The following is an 18176-nucleotide window of genomic DNA, read 5'->3' as shown; positions in this document are numbered from 1 at the left end:
TTTAGCTGTAGGGTTTCTTTCATTAATCATTAAGACTTTTAGTCCAAACACATTGTTGGTGGGATGTCCAAGAGCTATGCTGATGTTTGTGGCTAGATACTGATTAGAAAATAGGCCTTCCTCACTGCAGATATTTTTACATGTCATAATAGGAAAATAACCAAATGTGATCATTAGTATGTTGTGTTGTTGCTTAAGTTGGGTTCAGGTTCAGGAAACAGTTTTTAAAAAAGTTTTTATTCTTTAATGACTTATTTGGTTTTATATGTTATTTTTATGCATTTTTATGTGTGTCTTTTATTTACTTGTAATTATTATTATTATCATGATTATTATCAAAGTTATAGTTTTACTTTCTTCATTTGCCATCAGATTTTCTGTATCAGGACAAATATTTTAACTGCGCATTTGAAAAAAAAGCTTTATTTAATAAAATTAGGCTATTAATTTATCATCGTGATTGCATATTCCATGTCGTGGTGCACTATCACAACAGTGATAAGTAGGACACCTGTGTAGAGCCAACCCCAAGCTTACCATTGTCTCTGTCTTCGACAGGGCTTCCTGAAGAGTGAGCGCGTTTCCCGAATGGTTCAGAGCGGAGGCTGCTCGGCCAACGACTTCCGGGAAGTCTTCAAGAAGAACATTGAGCGACGCATTCGTAGCCTCCCAGAGATCGACGGCTTGAGCAAAGAGACAGTGCTGAGCTCCTGGATTGCTAAGTATGATGCTATTTACAGGGGGGAGGAGGACATGCGGCGACAGGCACAGAGGGCACACCTTAGTGCCGTGTCGGAGCTCATCCTCAGTAAGGAGCAACTCTATGAAATGTTCCAGCAGATCCTTGGCATCCGAAAGTTCGAGCACCAGCTGCTCTATAATGCCTGCCAGGTGAGCCGCGAGAGGTCTGCAACAAACACACGTGCAATAAACACACAAACACTGTGTATTCGTTAGTGAATACTGGTGCAACAAAGGCTAAATGCTATTTTATTCAGTTGTGGTTCCTTCAACGTCCACTAGATGCTACTGATTTCATTGAACTTAATGAAAAACACCCAACTTCTTTCACTACGTTATGTTTAAAATTTTCTTTCAGTTGTTGATATTGCTTCCTGGTAGCATCACCTTGACAACCATAACAATCTTCTTTCATTAAAGTGTTAATCAGAGTAGATGTCTTAGGTGAGACACACTGCAGTATTTTTTTCTCCCTAGAAATCACAATCATGTCGATGTATTTCTGGAAGGAAAAAGCTTTCTTTTTTTTTCGGCAGCAACAAACAAGCACATTTAAAAAGTGGCCTGGAACCTTAAATTGAACCCCTGAACCACAAATGTCATCAAAGGTTCTATTTGATTTTGATTTTGACTTGACTGATTTCATCCTCAGTTACCAATGTAGTCACCGGTGAATTGAGCATTAATCAATATGAAGCAAATGTTAAGCAACCAACAAACAGTTCACTGGCTGCTGATACGTACTGAAGAAACCTTTTACCTTTTTAACATTTATGACTATTTTGTTTTTATTTTATTTTGCAAAGCTATCACAACATCAACAAAGACACTGTCGTGAGCATTTATTCCTTTATCTCTGCCACTGAGGAATCGTCTGTCAGTGGTAGGGCTGGGCAATAAAACGATAAAGATAATTATTGCGATATAACTTTCCTCAAATTTAAGACATATCAATACAATGTAGAGAGAACTCATTCCGTCCAACACAAACAGCGTATGATAATGGGAATAGCACTGCACCGAACCAATAAGGTGGCTGGAATAGAGCTAAACCCACATCAGGTAAGGTTGACGCACACAGCACAGAGTGTAGAAGCAGCAGCATACGTGTTAATGTTTGGGCTCCTGCAGAGAGGTGGACAACTCTGTATCGATCCAGAGATGGAACATAATCGATTCATGTTTTCCACTAACTTCATCGTTTTAGTGGTTTTCCACCGCTGAATTATTATAACCACAGCTGCTTCGGGACAGATGCTCATTAAAGGTCCGGTCGTCCTGTCTCAGAGTCTCTGTCGGAGTCTCTCTCCCCCACTGACCTGCGCTCACTTTACACTTTAACAATAAACACCATCACCTATCACAAGTTATGAGGGCATGTACAGGAATGACATTTACTTTGTGTTTGTTTAATTCACTCTAATGTTTATGAGACACACGTTTAAAACTGTTACACAACATGAGCCGTAATGTGACGCACAGTCAGGACATCAGTGTTAAAGTGACCGGAATGATCCGGAGTCATGATCCAACATCATCAATTAATAACTAAATTTCCTTAAAAAAAAACTGGCTTTTTATTTACCAAAAAAGCAAAACCAAGAATTATGCAGCTAAGCCTGTAAAAACAAAAAGGTCAATAGCATATAACTCCAATCAAGATAACAACTAAACAATCACGATGTTCACTGAACAAACAGACCTGACAATTGAGGAACATGTATACTGGTTTAGTCAAACCAAATAAAGGATTAGTAGAAGGCTAAATGGCAGCCAACGTATTAGAAAGCAATACTGTTCAGACTAAATCCCCCCCATGATATGCAAACATGGTTCAGCACATGTATTAATATAACAGGTTAAAACAAATAAAGATTGCAAAAATACATAATGTTAATTATTTAAGGGTGATTGACTGCAAATGCAATCAACCTGTGTGGCAAATGAAGAGGATGAAAACATAATTGAAAACAAACATGTGGGCAGCAAACTACTGAGTGAGAATGTACTCAACCACTTTTGAAAAGGCAAAAACCACGTCAAGCAAAAGTAAAGCGTTCTGGTGAGGTGTGGTGTAGCATGCATGATGCACAATCTCTGTCGGTTCTCATCACCAGAAGTCTCCCTGTAACATTGTTTTTCCAAGTTGACATTTTCTTTAGCATCTTTTACGTGTATAGCTTCTCGTTTTCATCCTGAGGTATCTGTGTGTTAGGAAACTTTTGAGAACTTCTGTCCACAGCAACTGACTCAGACATCTGCATTCTCAGATACAGCCCCTCTGGAAAGTTTCAAGTGATTATCACAAGTCTAGTGCAGGTCTGAGAGAGAGAGAGAGAGAGACTTTAAAGTCTTGTCCAGAAGTCTTTCCAGTCTGAAGACCACACTGCAGAGAAAAGTGTGTCAGTAATTGGGAGTGATTCTCATTATTTCCTTCTTAGTGGTTCTGAACATAAGTTGCTTCAATGATTGGATTACTTCACAGCCCGTTGAGACATCATTCTCACCTATACACCAACCAGAGCCAAGATGGATTCTATTCTTGTCCTCCTTCATTAGAGACAAGAATAGAAGGAGAAGAAATTCTGGAGGAGGAGAAGAGTCTAAAGGAATGACAAGAAACAGCTAATTCCAATTTTATATTCTCACCTGTGTTTCCACGGTTTCAGTAAATCTTGTTAACTTGTACCACCTGCACAACTTGTTCTCCGCAGCTCTGATTTGAGTGTTTTACATCTTGTATGTTTACACCACTCAAGGCTGCAGTGCTCAGTGTTATTCAAATTTAAATGACTTCAAATGTGGAACTCATCTTAGGTAGCCACACAACTCACATCTCTTCTAGAGGTGGCGGAAGTTAATCGATTCTTCGATGCAGCGCGATGCGGACATGGACTACTCTGCATTGATGCAGAGACAGATCATTATAGATTCATGTTTTCCGCTACATTCATTATTCTGTTGCCTACAGTCTCCACTATCCTGTCATAGTGTGGTGGAACTGTGTCTTTTCTGCAGCAGGTTGAGCAGCAGGCAGGTGAAGCTTTACAGCAGGAACACCCCGGCTCGGTCGGGCCTCCAGACCACAGCAGTGCTTTATTTGTTTGACTGCCTCGGGTCTCAGTTTAATTAGTCACTTTTTACTGCTCTCTCCTTCCACAGTTTACAGCAGCAGGCAGTTGGGAATTACAAGAGTTTCTCTGAATGTTAGTACGTTCCACTTTTACAATGAGGCTGCCCTTTTGTCATGCTTTATGATGAGCAGCATCCGGGTGTAACTACTGCGTGTCAGTGTCATCTGTTGGACACAGAGGAAGTGTGTTTGTTGCTTGTCTGCAGTGGCACCGCAATGTTAGGTTTCTGGTATAACGACTGTAATTCCTTGAATTAAAGTCGGGGTGTGTACTGAAGTAAATGCCAAGACACTACATTGGCAAAATGATTGCCTCTGCTGCTTCAGGATTGCTGTATTAGCCTGCTGCATGTCCTCGCTCCTCACCCCCCTGCTGACCTGTGCTCAGATTACACGTTCACAATGAACACCAACACTAATCAGAGGTTATTATACATATTAGCAAATAGAGAGAGAAGAAGAAATTGATGAAAAATGAATTTATTTTAAAAAAAAAAGATTAGCAGAGGTCAATCTATATATATATATATTAAAATACCACATTCACTCGGAAGTGAGATTCAATATCATTTAATATTATCTGCTGTCAGATATGTTTTTTTCCCCTCAGAGTTGTATATGTTTTGTAACAGAGCTGTGACCTGAGCCCTGAGTCTGAATGACTCAGCCTCTTCTTTCATTTGGTGTGTGAGTGTCTGTCAGCTGAGAATAGAGGGGGAGTTGGAGGATAAAAATACAATGTGCAGAGATGTGAGTGGGGCTGAGAGATGTGCAAACCTCTGTTTCAGTGATGAGAAATGGGGAGAGATATAAATAGAAGAGATGAGGACATGCAGCTGATGACGGAGGGAGAATCCAGGTGATCAGATCAGCTGGTCGCTGAGCAGTGACAGACACTTGTGTGTTTGCTGATATACTGTCCATATCTCTATAGATATAAATTTGTTCAGGATTTCAAAAGACTTCCATACAATGCCACTTAATATTGTATTAATATTACTTAGAAAATTATCTATACCTGCCAGAGGTTTTAATTAGCTACTAAATGCTAAGGAAATTGTGACAGTGTGTTGGCCAATGCAATTAAAAACGTCAACAAATGTCAACACGTTAGCTACATAAGACAACATAGTCCAACTAATTATTTAGTTAAAGTTGTTTGGTGATGTCTCACTAAATGTGTCAGTATCCCTGGAGGGTTCAACCTCTTCACTGCTGGCTGCAGGTGGGCTAACGTTAGCTGCTGCGATGGACTTGTCTTTTATCAGCTTTTAGGTTGATTGGGTTAGACCAGGTGTTTCCTCAGCCTAGACATATTGTCCTGACCAGCGTTGCATTCTGCATTGTAAATATTGCGGTCTGTGGTAACTTTTGAAACGTGTAAAGACACATGCGACCATGTATTTATGATACATTTAAAATATCTATTTGAAATACAATAACTTGTTCTGTATTTATATTTTATACGTTAGATGATATGAACATTGAGGGTCAGAAAATGTATCATCAATCATGAAGCGAGACCAAAGGTAGGCTCTTCATAACCAAACAAGTACTGTAGGTCAGACTGTTGAACTATCACTGGTTGCATGTCAGACATATGGCTTGAATGCCTTGTTAGCTGTTGCTCTCAAAAATGGTCCATTTAATCAACTGAGACATTTCTCTATATATTAGTTTATTTTAAATCATGGCATGGCTGCTGTATTCTGTTAATTACACTTACTATTTGGTGTTTTATTTTGATAATACATTTGGATGTGTCTTTGCCATCCATGCACGCGACTGTTTTCACCTTGAACAACCCGCATGTGATAGTAAATCCTGCCAATGGTTTTATTAGTACTTCCTTGACAACAGTCGTGTAAGTCTCGCTCTTTTCCCTCTCTGTACTTAAATGTGGTCTCAGGTCCAGTGTTTAATATAAGGTAAATTTGTACGCTGGTTTACCTTAAAAAACACAGAGTTCACTAACCAGCCTCACTTGATGCCCTTTGGGTTCTAAACATGTAGTCAGGTCCTATTACGTTTATATAGTGATGGCCATCACCTGGTGGCCATCACCTGGAGCCCCGCCCCTCATTAACCACAGCCTGCAATCTCCAGCTCCTCCTACCTGTTGAATGGAGAAAACAGGAGACATGCACACATAGAAACCACAGAGCCTAGTGTCAAAGCCGGGGCGTCACATCACTCCCCCCAAGACATGAGACAGACAGAAAACAAACAGACAGATAAACACATTCATTCATTCATCCCTTTTTGCGTCTCACACATCTATGTCATGTTCGATCACGCTGGTACAGGTCGGTGTGTCAGAAAATAAGGATGAAAACTCAAAAATTAAACTTTTTAGTTGCTCCCGATGTTCTCTTTTCAAATGACTAAGAAGACTATCCAAATTAGCCAGCATTTCGCTATTACCCAGCCGAGCCTGCAACACTGCATCATCAGGCCCACACACGCCATCCTCAGCTGTCACCTGAGTGATATCTGTCTGTTTGTTTTCTGTCTGTCTGTCTCATGTCTTGTTCTGTTTCAGCTGTCCCTGTGTGGACTGGATGAATGGTGGTTTGGTGTGAAGGTGCAGCATGTGTGGGTGTTCACTTAGGCCTATGATTGTGTACACGTGTTTTTTTTGGTGTTTTGGGATTTCTAATTATAGTTTATTATTAGTAGAATTATTGGTGATTGGGGTTTTTGAGATGTTTTACCGTTTTACCAGAAACCCATGGTATGGGCTCCTGTCTTTTGGGGGAGAGTTATGTGACGCCCCGGCTTTGACACTAGGCTCTGTGGTTTCTATGTGTGCATGTCTCCTGTTTTCTCCGTTCCAATAAACGTTCCTTTTCCCTTTCCACAGCGTCTACTCTTTTGCTCCATTTGCATTTGCAAAATCGCTTTTTGCTGTTCAAAAGTTAATATACTATGAGAAATAGCAGATGCCTCAGCCTCTGACTTTTGACCGGTCGTCTGATCTGGTTCCATAACTGGAGGACCAAAAAAAGGTAACACCTGTTGTGTTTTTAAGCCCTCGCGAAAGAAATCTACCAACCGGTCTTTCCTTGCAGATCCAGGAAGCGTAATCTCAATAGAAAAATAATCAGCAACGTTTATTAACTCCTTTACTGTTAGCGTCAGCAACAAGCTCTCAGAAGGAGCATCCAAAAAGTTCTCCACTGCGCTCATAACCAGTGCAACCCAGCACTTAACAATTCATGATCAAATGAATACTCATGTGGTGACCACTGTTCACGACCAACAGTGCACTCTCACAACCAAACTCGATCAACAAATATCCAAACAAACAAATCAGCACGGTGCAAATGCGGTTAACACAGCAGGGCAAACAAATCACGGAGCATTCCCCCTAAACATTTACCCCCTGACTAATGTTAGCCTAGCTGACCTCCTCCTACCTGTGGAACGGAGAAAACAGGAGACATGCACACATAGAAACCACAGAGCCTAGTGTCAAAGCCGGGGCGTCACACTCTCAAACATGCATTCTTGGCTGATAGGAATGCCTGAGAGGCAAGCTGAGGTCCAACCCAGCTGGTTGGCTGTGATTTGTTTAGTTCAGTCTCCTCTGATGTTTTTGCTCCTGTTAATTCTTTCATTTGTTGGAGTTTCTGCCAAAAACAGGGCCCCGCTCAGCTGCTAAGAATATCCATTTATTTCTATTTTGGATCTGTGTGTGTGTCGTCTCTCATTAGCTCCAAGAAACAGGTAGGTGAAGCTCTAATAAATTACCCACAGCTCCAGGCTGCAGCTCTGCCATCAGCAGTGACAGCAAGCTCCTCAATTTTGTCTGAAAATCTGCATCCTGCCCCCCAGCTGCTTTCTTCATATTCTTTGGTATTTTATTTCCCTCTGTCTCTGCTTTTTGAATTAAATCTCCCATGTCTTTTCACCCCCCCCTCACATCCATTCTTCTTTTGATTCTTGCTGTAATTGATGTCAGGGTGTAATTGTCTTCTCTTTGCCAGTCTTTCATCTTTTTGTTCGATGATTAGTCTTGATCGGCTGGGTTTGTGCACAGCAGGTCATGCAGTTTGTAATAAGACAGCTGTAAAACATGAGGCTTTTTACTTTGATGGGAAAAAAATTCTGCTCACAAGGACAATAAAATATCTCATGGAGATTGTGAAAATAAAATAGATACCATTAGTTTGGACAATATTTTTTTCCAGACAGGTGAGTACCATGATGAGTGATGCTCATTAATGGAATTATTTTGGACAGAGGCACAATGGTCCCTTTTATTTCTCTCATAATGGAAAGTCCCTGTGATGTTCTCTTTTGGGTGAATCACCTCCACAATGATTGATTTACAGATCAGAGAGAAGTACACCACAAGCCCTAGAGAGTTTAGCTGTAAGAAACGGGGCCTGATTAAGAGAGTTTAAACAAATACAGATACCAATATATCAGCCTATATATGTATTTTGATTCCCAAGATGTTGTAATTTAACCCTTATGACACAATTTTGTATTTAAGTCTTGTTTTACATATTATCCATAAACCTTGGTATAAACAACTTAAATCAACATAAAATTAAAAAAAATGTGAACATAAATGCACATCTTCTCGGCATTGTGCCTTTTAATGAAGTTTTCATATTGGCACACATCGGAAAACATAAGCACAGATACTAATGTCTGTGAAAGACTCATTGATTTTTATCAACCAGGTGATAATTCAGTCAGCCTCGAGGGAGAATCATCCAGTTAAAGAGCCTCACCAGCTGTTGGTACGATGAAGTTAGTAACATCCAACTCTGTTTGTATTTTTGTGTCATACTTTTGTGGCTCAATACAAATCTTGGATCTAATTGTAATAAAGCCTGGGGAAATTGTGGTAGATGATGAACCAGGTAAGGCTAAACCCCAGGTGTCCAACTCTCGCTGGTTAACAGGACAACAAAAGTAAAGATGCAGTGATCAAACATTTCATTAAACATAACTGTTTCACCTGAAGTATTTAAATATCCAACCATAAGACGTAAACATAAGCCACAAGATGTAAATAGGAGTCATTTTAATAAAGAGTATATCCCTTATGTCTCTATAGAAAGGACAAAAAAATAAGAGGTTAATCCGTCATTTTACCTGCAGCTCAAATAACAAAGTGTTTCCTCCTGATTGTAACTGTGCACATATCTGTGCTGTGATGCAGTCATTAGGTCTGATTACACTGACAAAGTCTAGAGAAAATTATAGTTTGTTTATGTTAGTGTTTTCTCTGAGAACTGAGCAACAGATTGCTGCGTCCTGCAGGCTCAGCTGCCACATCATTTCATTTCAGCACATAAAGACTAATTTGCAGTTTGTGCCTTTTTGGTTATGTGAAAACACAGACATCATTGAACTGATTCATTCCTAATCTGAAGGACACACATTCACCAAAGAATGTGGTTGTCTATTGTTTTATGCTTTTATATTTTGATGTGACCATAACCAATACATTACCAAATGTGATATATATTGGCTGTGCAGTGTAATTGCAATTTTTTTATCATCTAACCAACCTCCAATATAAATGGCTGGATGAAATATCCCCTACTGAGCAAATTCTGATTCATCTTGAAGTCATAAAAGCTTTTCCAGAATCGTTGTGTCCCATCACCACCAATCAGAACAATTACTGATTTGTTTTTGCTACAGTCTTGACTTCTTCTTGTCAGTGTGTTTAATTAGGTACTGAAACCCTCTAAAAGCTCTCCCCTGTCCCGAGTGTGTCATTGTGCTACAGAACACCTCCCCATGATCGTTTTGAAGTTCAAGGTTCACTCAGTTCAATCCTCCAGCATTGTCTAAGTTTATAAATTATGTTGTTTTTATCCAGTCTGAGTTTACACATGTGTCTGATGACACTGAGTGTAAATGTGTGTGTGAGTGTCAGCGCAAGAGATGAGCTGAATTATGAATTAATGTGCTTGCAACTATAAAGAAAGATTCTACTAATATAAGAAAAGTTTATTTTGTGTGGTGATCAATGCTGATAGTTGGAGTCATTTCATACAAATTGACGTTTAAATGTCAGAGACATCGGCTGTGTGTGTGAGCCCTTGCCTTTCCCTCAAGTTCTGGAACTATCATACAGAGGCTACGCAATTTGGTTATAGTAAGCGACCTGACTGAGGATGCCCTTCCGTATTCTTCTCTCGTCACAAGTGAAATGGGAATCTCTTACATGGCCTTGTCTCGCCCCCCCCTACACTCACTACGTTTTTGCAAACCTCGGATACACCTAGAATAGCTAGCTAGCAGCATGAAGCAAATGAAGCACACAAGATGCGCTGTGGTTGACTGCACAAATCCGCAAAGATCTGTACATAACGTCCAAGCCTCAGAAGACACAAGAGCTAAATGGATTGAATTCATATGTGAAGGCAATGTCCCGGAAAGAATTGGCAAAAGTCTGTTGGTGTGCGCCCCGGTAGGCCCCGGGTTCCGCGGCTTCGGCCCGCCTGACTCTGGTTTAAAACGATATGGTTGCAAGATGTATCTTCGTCTCCAGTAGCCATATTTCAACAGAAGTAATGGATAGCCAAAAATCCGGGCGCTGGTCACAGGGTAAAAAGGTGCTGTTTTAAATGATCCTTGTGGAATTTTGACCAAAATATGTTACAGGCATTTCATTAAGACCCCAAGGAACCGTATCAACTTGTGGTAAAATGGGAATAATATGTCCCCTTAAAATGAAATAATTTGCACCATTTTACATTCACGTCTGTATTACACACACACACACAGAGAAGGGAGAGATCGCTAAAAACCATGAACTGCTGTTTCTAAGATTAACACAATATTATCACGTGTGCTCTATTAGCACGTTATCTATAATTTGCTTTTTAAATATGATTGTTGGTAACACCAGTACATCACTGAATCACAAAGTAAAATATGCAACATTTCAACAATTTGTATCATCTATAACTCTGGAAACTAAAATAAGCCTTTTTCTATTTTGAGGAGCATAATTCATTTCTTTCCATCACCTTCTGTTCCAGATCTAGAAAGTTATTTCTAATAAATTTCCGCACTTATTTACCAAAATCTTAGTCTCAGACTATTTCAAGTTCTGCAGTACATCACCATATGCAATATATAGTTTTTTTTATCACATGCTTGAGTTGATTATGAAGCACATGATTATGAAGCACATTTTTGTGTGTGTATGATTTACATGCATGATGTGATGTTTGTGTTCCATTATTGTTTTTTAATCTGGTTGATAGTGTCCTTGTTGAACTCTGCAGACTAACACGTTTGTATTATACTGATAGTGTGATGAGTAGTGGACATACTGACTGTTAATTAATTTTCAGTGTTTTTAACCAGACACAACCTGTAAAGCAAAGTAACAGCGTGCAGCAGTTGTTTATCTGACCACAAAAATGTAAATACACATCTATTTGACGCATTTCCACAAACATTTATCAGTATGTCTTTGGTATCATAATATTCAGATTGCTTGATTTGTTTGCATATTATTTGTCATGTAGATAAATTACGATAATCGGCTCCGACAGAAACCTGCAAAGGCGAGAAAGAGCAAGAGAGTGAGATTATTGGGAAGCCTCACCAACTGTATTGTGCGTACTTGTACAGCTGCGACTAAAAACAAGAAATTTCCAACTCACCTCCAGCTCGTGCCACAAAATGTATACGGCAATCCTGCCTTCGCAGTACTGACATCATCCATATTTTTTTTACTTTTCTTTAGCTGCAAAACAGAACACTCAACATTGGACCTCCTCCACGTTTGTTTTGCTTCTGATGTCACGTTCATCAGGCGGTTGGTCCAGTTCAGAAGGTGGCAGTGATGCCCCTTGTTTGTCAACCTCCACAAAAAAAGAAGATATACCGAGTTTCTGTGAGATTTCATGTCTACTGTGAAATAGTTTCCTACAAATGAAAAAAATGTGTGGTGTTACTTTCTGGCCAAATCTAAAAAGGTGTGTGTTCAGGACAATATAAGATTAAAAAAATGGTTAAATCAGTAAAAAAGTCTATCGTATACATCGATTTAAAAATCAGTCAAGAGTTGAAAATCCTGTGCAGCAGCCCTTACTCCACTTCAAGTGATATTGCTCCTATTGTTTTTGACATGTGTATTCTTAGTTATTACAAACTGAACGACCTGCTGTTTGACCTCCATCAGTCTGATAACTGGGGTTTTAGTATGTGTCTGCATGTCTAAATCAATATTTCTATAAATATCTCAACAATAATACAACCCACAGACACGGTGTAGACATTGTCTGTATGGTCTCCGCTTTCATTTAGAGCCCTCTGCCAGTTTACCCCTAACAGGACTTACAAGCCTTTGAAAAGAGAGCGGAACATGCGTCATTTGTTGCTACCTTCGCAAAATTAGGGGATTGATTTGCGTGCTTGCCTTTTTTGCGACCCCAACCAATTAATCTCTATAAACTGATTCTCAATGTGAATGTGCAGACGATAGGCAAGGCACAAGATTTTTGGGCAGAAAGCCTTTTGTTTTGTTATTGTGTGATAAAATAACTAGTGGGCCTGTAAACTGTGTGGCAAACAGAAGATGAAGGAGAAGATGAGTCTTGGTTCAGGAATCTGCTGGGAGGGCGATGGGATCTGAGATTACCAACCCATCAACACAATATCAAAGCAAAGACCCCTTGGAAACACTTCTGTTTTCACTGCAGACACCGGACAAAACAAGAGAGAATCATGCAATATATCATGCGGCATGCAAGTGGCTGTAAAATTCAAATTTAAGATGTGTAAAAATTGAGAAAATGCTCTGGGACCCCAGAGGGTTGAATTGTTTTTCTCACAGTGTAGGGTTAGTTAGGACTCAGCAGACCATCATCACAAACGATAAGAGAATGACTTAACATGTCTTGTTATTTATCCTCTCTGGACATCAGAGCCTCAGCAATCTGCATATGGATGCACACGGCAGCATTTCTGTCGACTGAACTGTTGACTCAACTCATCCATGAACAAACATCCATTTCTCAGTAATTAGCGCGGCAGGATATCAGGCCTGACAGGAGGTGACAAGCATCAATATTATTTAATATTCTCGGAGAATAATTAATGGATCCTAAAATCCGGCATGTTAAGATGTGATATTTAGTTGAACAGTGTGTAAAATCTAGATATTTTGAATTTAAATGTGGTTTTATCAGGTGGCTGTTGAGCAGAGGCATACAGTTTACTGATTGCCATTCAAGTTACTAAATCCCAGCAAGCTGCTGCAACCACAATCTTGATGTACGACTATGAAATATTCAAGTTTTATTAATTTTTTCCTGTGTAAATGTATTTTGATTGTGACTTCAATCTGCAGTGTGACATAAGTTTGGGTCCTTGTAATTGAGATGCTGAGGGCTAATTTTGAACAGATTCTTTGGGATCCATTTTGAAACAGGCACAAATTAAACAGCTTATCTTTTTCCTCTCTTATCAACTGGATTTCCCACTTGTCTCTGACTTCAGGGCAGTTTATATCGGAGCTGTTTAATTATCGATTGTCATTTTAGACGCCTCTGCTCATCGCAGATCTGTGAAATGAGGCCCCGTTTTTGCCCACTAAGCAAACTTCATTCAATTTTCCCCCTTCTTTCATCTCCCCTTTGAGTCTCGCTGGCATTAAGTTGAAAAGAAGACTGATCGGATGATCTCCTGCTCATCATGAAGCTCTCGAACGGCACCACTTCTGCTTCAGGGTAGAACTGCACGTGACACTTTTGAGACTCTTCACTTTCCACCAGTTTTCTTATTCTTATGTTTGTCTCTGGTTTCAAAACGAGGTCCAATGCAAACCTTAAAAGAAAGCAAACATAGCGAAACAAAACATAATGAAATAAAAAATGTTTACATTCAGTAATGCCTCTGTATTGACAACCTGTGCCCAATCAGTAATAAGTTATTGATGTTTCCGTCCATGAGTCAGTATTAAGCTCAGGTGGCAGAGACTTGGCGAATTGCTTTAATAGAAGATGCCCATGTAAAAGCGATAACACAACGGATACACAACCATGATGGAAGTAATGTTCAGTGGATGTTGAAATGTTACCGACTTACTTAATGCAGTCAAGTGAGTTGTCGTTTGTGAAACCAGTTCAAGCCAGTTGAATCTTAAAAGGTGATACTTATAATAATAATTATATAATAATAACTTGAATTTATATTGCGCCTTTCAAGAGACCCAGGGATGCTTTACATGTGTCACTATCTATCTATTTGAAGTCGTAATAAAGCCCGAGATTTTTAAACATTTGAAATCTTTTAGTGGGAAGCGCCAACCATTTTCAGACTGGGACACAAATTTTAGGTGACGTAATAGATTTCTGAGCAAACTGTTTAAAATAAGGAAACACCAATGTTAAAGGATAAGTGATCCATAACCAGTGTGACCACAGTTAAATGTCAAATCAATAGCTAACTACAATCTTGTCCCATCAGCTATTGTCTGACAATGAATTAGCCTCTAGGGGCAACAGCCAATACCTTGGGGCCTCAGACGCAGACAGCAGATATCTTCTCTTCACTATCCTCAGTTTGCAGTCTGACCAATTGCCTTTCTTAAAAAAGTTGAATGTTTCTCCGCACAAACACAAACAGTGATACTTTTTTGTACGTGTTCTGGGTCCATAAAACATTCTGTCCAATCTCTATTAACTGTTGTCTGCATATGAATGTTGATGTGTGCAACCAAAGTCCGCTCAAACGTGATTGGTCAAACTCGAGAAAGAAACCAGATGGATTCCACCAAAAAATCTTGTCTGCCGCTTCAGATTCTGTATATTCACATGTAGAATATCTTATAGACATCAAGGTTTTTAAAATGCAATGGCCAAATTTCACATCAGCGAACAGCATCTGGTGGACATAGGAGGGACTGCAAATGAAGCCCCTGCAGGGTTAAGTACACAAACACCTTTCAACCACTTATCTCAGACACTTGCTTCTGATTTACTGTCACCTGTTCCCACCTCAGCTACTGATAACTTAATCAATGCACAGCCCACTTCTTCAGAGAAGACTCCTGTGTCGCAAACATTTTATTGGTTTATCAATGCTTGAGATCTCTAGTTGGCTGATTGATTAAACTCTCCTATTTCTTCCTTCTTTTTTTCTAAATGTCAGCTGGACAACGTAGATGAGCAGGCAGCTCAAATCCGTAGAGAGCTGGACGGCAGGCTACAACTGGCCGAGAAGATTGCCAGGGTGAGATACATACAAAACACACATGTTTTTTATAGTACTATTACTTTTAATATATCCTTCATTTATTTCACATGTTATTGAATCACTTAAATGTTTTTGCAAAGGTAGTGTGAAATTACATATATTGGTCAGGGCCTAAGGTGCTGAATATAACAAACAACTCACAATCTTGTCAACTACATTTCTTCTCTCTACACAAAGAAAAGCACAACATTTACAGCAAAATTCCCACCTCGTGATGAACCAGAAAGTGTGATGAAAGGTGTCAGTGAAACACTGAGATGTATGTTTTAGTGGTAGACAGCTTCATGGTGGTGAACTCGGTTGTAGCAGGATAAAAACCTTGATGCTGATGATGAACAGCAGCTGAATGTGTGTCCTGCAGGAGAAGAAATATCCAAAGTTCATCTCCCCTGACATGGAGGCTCTGTACATGGAGGAGCTGCGTTCTTCAGTCAACCTGCTGATGGCTAATCTGGAGAGTCTGCCGGTGTCTAAAGGTGGCCCCGACTTCAAACAGAAGCTCAAACGCTCCTCTCAGAACAACTCCTTCCTGGACATTGGAGACGAGGGAGACGTCCTCTCCAAATCTGACGTTGTGCTGTCCTTCACTCTGGAGGTCTGTCTCTCTCTGTGTGTGTCTGTGTTTGTGTGTGTCTGTGTGTGTGTGTGTTGAGTTTTAGATGTTGGGAGTGGCAGCTTTAAAAAATTGTTTGAGGGATAGGACTTGTTTTTAGGTTCCAGGTTTAACTTCTAGAAAGAAACAGAGAAAGAGCATCTGAATCACCATCACCTCTGAAATTTTCAGATTGTAATCGTGGAGGTTCAGGGTCTGAAGTCTGTCGCTCCGAACCGGATCGTTTACTGCACCATGGAGGTGGAGGGAGGAGAGAAGCTGCAGACGGACCAAGCTGAAGCTGCCAGACCACAGTGGGTTCCTCTTCTACTATCTTACTAATGTCTTATAGAGAATTAAAACTTACAGAATTTGACTCCCTGTCATCAAATTAGGCCAGGATTGTCTTCCAAATCAATATGGTCACAAACATCATATGATTGAATGATCATTAGATTTAATGTTCGCAATAAGATAGTTTTTACCTTGAGTGAACAGCATTTACTGAGTTAAGAGAATTTCAAAAAAGGAAGAAGAATGGCTGAGCATTGTAACACCTCTTTGTGACCTTTGTTCATGACTTATTAATAGTGCATCTTGGATATGAAACCTAAAAGTGAAGAGTGTGGAAAATGTTGGTCACCACCTTCTCTGTAACTCACTTCAGACTCACCCTCAAGGGCTTTGAGCTGCCCTTTTAAACCTGTAGCCCCTCCCACTGGGCTTAATTACCAATTTCAAACACATTTCTCTTAAAACTAGTGCTTGAAACAAACATTACGAGTTTACAGTGGCCTCTTTACATTTCACCAAAATAAAACACCTTTAAACAAATCACATGACTTTTCTAAACAAAACGGTATCAACATAAACAGTACAACTCTTGTTAATTATCTTAAGACAAAAAACAACCGGAAGCTATTTAACCGGACAGGAAGTGGTGTCCGGAACAGGAAGAGTGAAAATGTTTGTCGGCGTGTGTGTCACTGTGTGCGCGTGTGTGAAGACCGCTGGCGGTCAGTGATGGAGCCGCTCCGTCACACAGTTCATCTTTGATGAAGCAATTGATGAACAAGGGGAACTGTCGAACTAATTCCAGGAGGTAGTTAATACTGCTCACTCAGTTCATGTAATTAAGTATAACTGACAATAAAGCAACACACCCTTTCATGTCTTATCTGATAGTCCTGCTATTTTTCTGTAATCCCTTTCCTACTTTCGTCTCTATAAAGTGCAGGAGTTGCACAGCTCTTGGTGTCCGCAAATAGTCAACGAGTCTGTCCTGTGTTTTTGATTCTCTAGAAAGTCAGGAGAATCTCAACACTGATGACTGACAGTGTCACACAAATTTGTTCACTTAAGCTGAAATATTTGAGTTCAGCTGACTTTTGCATCTTCTAGCATGAATTTATGGCTTTTTGCACCTTTGCATTGACTTTGAATGCAATCACACTGGGAGAACAATTCTTTTCATGTGTGGCCTGGACAGACAGGACTAAATTAATAAGTCGAATGGTGCCACCTAGTTTCCCCACAGTTTCACAACTGTAGAGGTTTTAACTACATCAGGTCAAATTTTATTTTGTCCAAAACTTTGGTCCATGAGGTGGTTAATAATGTTGACAAAGCTTGTAAGTAGAATTTAGGTCTTATATTTATTATAAAGGTAAAACAATTATCCTAAAAACTGGAATTTTGGCTTTTTGTTTTATTTTCACTTAAAGAATTTTTATTTTCTTGCTCTAGATACTGTTTTATCCTAATATTGTGTTGCATTTGTTTTATAGCACAATGACATCTAACTACTTTTTTTTGATTGCTTAAGATTTCTGATGACTAAGTGTTACACAGGGATCTTGGGCGATAACGGTGTTCAGTGCTAATACTCACTCCTGATTGGATTATTGTCTGATCTTTGAAACATGAAGCGGACCCACCAAACTCTGTGAAACGTCCCTTTAGCCACCTGAAACTGAACAACAGACCCACGGCTTTGAAATGCAGCCACAGGTGTGTTTGTTGCAGACAGAGGACACCAAGTTGACCCTCATCCTCCAGAAATGCCACAATCACCCACCCTGAGCCTCAGGGCGTGTCTCATTTGAGGCTGATACAGCGAGGAGATGATGCTGTTATGTAACAGTGATGAGAATTGCTCTCTCCTCACCATAAAAAAAAAAGAAACCCACTGAGCCTACAACTGTCCTTATATTAATGTCTACAGTCATTTTTTTTTTTATTTGTCCATGAGACTTATTCCACTGAGAGGAGGTTTATGAGCAGTTATGATTTAAAACGGCGCTGTAAACAGACCTGAGGGTCAGGCTGTAAAGACACCAGCACACTCTCACACTAGTAACACTAAATTCAACTAGTTGAATGAGCACACAGGTCCTGTGAAATGCATGTCATTCTGTTGTATATTCAACAGGTATGGCTGGAATGACATAAATAAACTTGAAA

General features: G+C 39.7%; 1 protein-coding gene across 1 annotated transcript in view; it reads left to right on the top strand.

The window, feature by feature from the left end:
• The first annotated feature begins 565 nt into the window (after positions 1-565).
• Positions 566-18176, top strand: part of LOC133009352 (calcium-dependent secretion activator 2-like) — a 113822-nt gene continuing 96211 nt past the window's right edge. The window contains exons 1-4 of the mRNA XM_061076835.1: positions 566-891; positions 15017-15097; positions 15483-15716; positions 15906-16027. Coding sequence (XP_060932818.1) covers positions 589-891; positions 15017-15097; positions 15483-15716; positions 15906-16027 — 740 coding nt within the window. The 5' untranslated portion in view covers positions 566-588. The remainder of the gene's footprint in view (positions 892-15016; positions 15098-15482; positions 15717-15905; positions 16028-18176) is intronic.

This window comes from Limanda limanda, chromosome 8 (genome assembly GCF_963576545.1).
Source record: "Limanda limanda chromosome 8, fLimLim1.1, whole genome shotgun sequence".
NCBI lineage: Eukaryota > Metazoa > Chordata > Actinopteri > Pleuronectiformes > Pleuronectidae > Limanda > Limanda limanda.
This window is presented reverse-complemented; position numbering and strand designations above follow the sequence as displayed.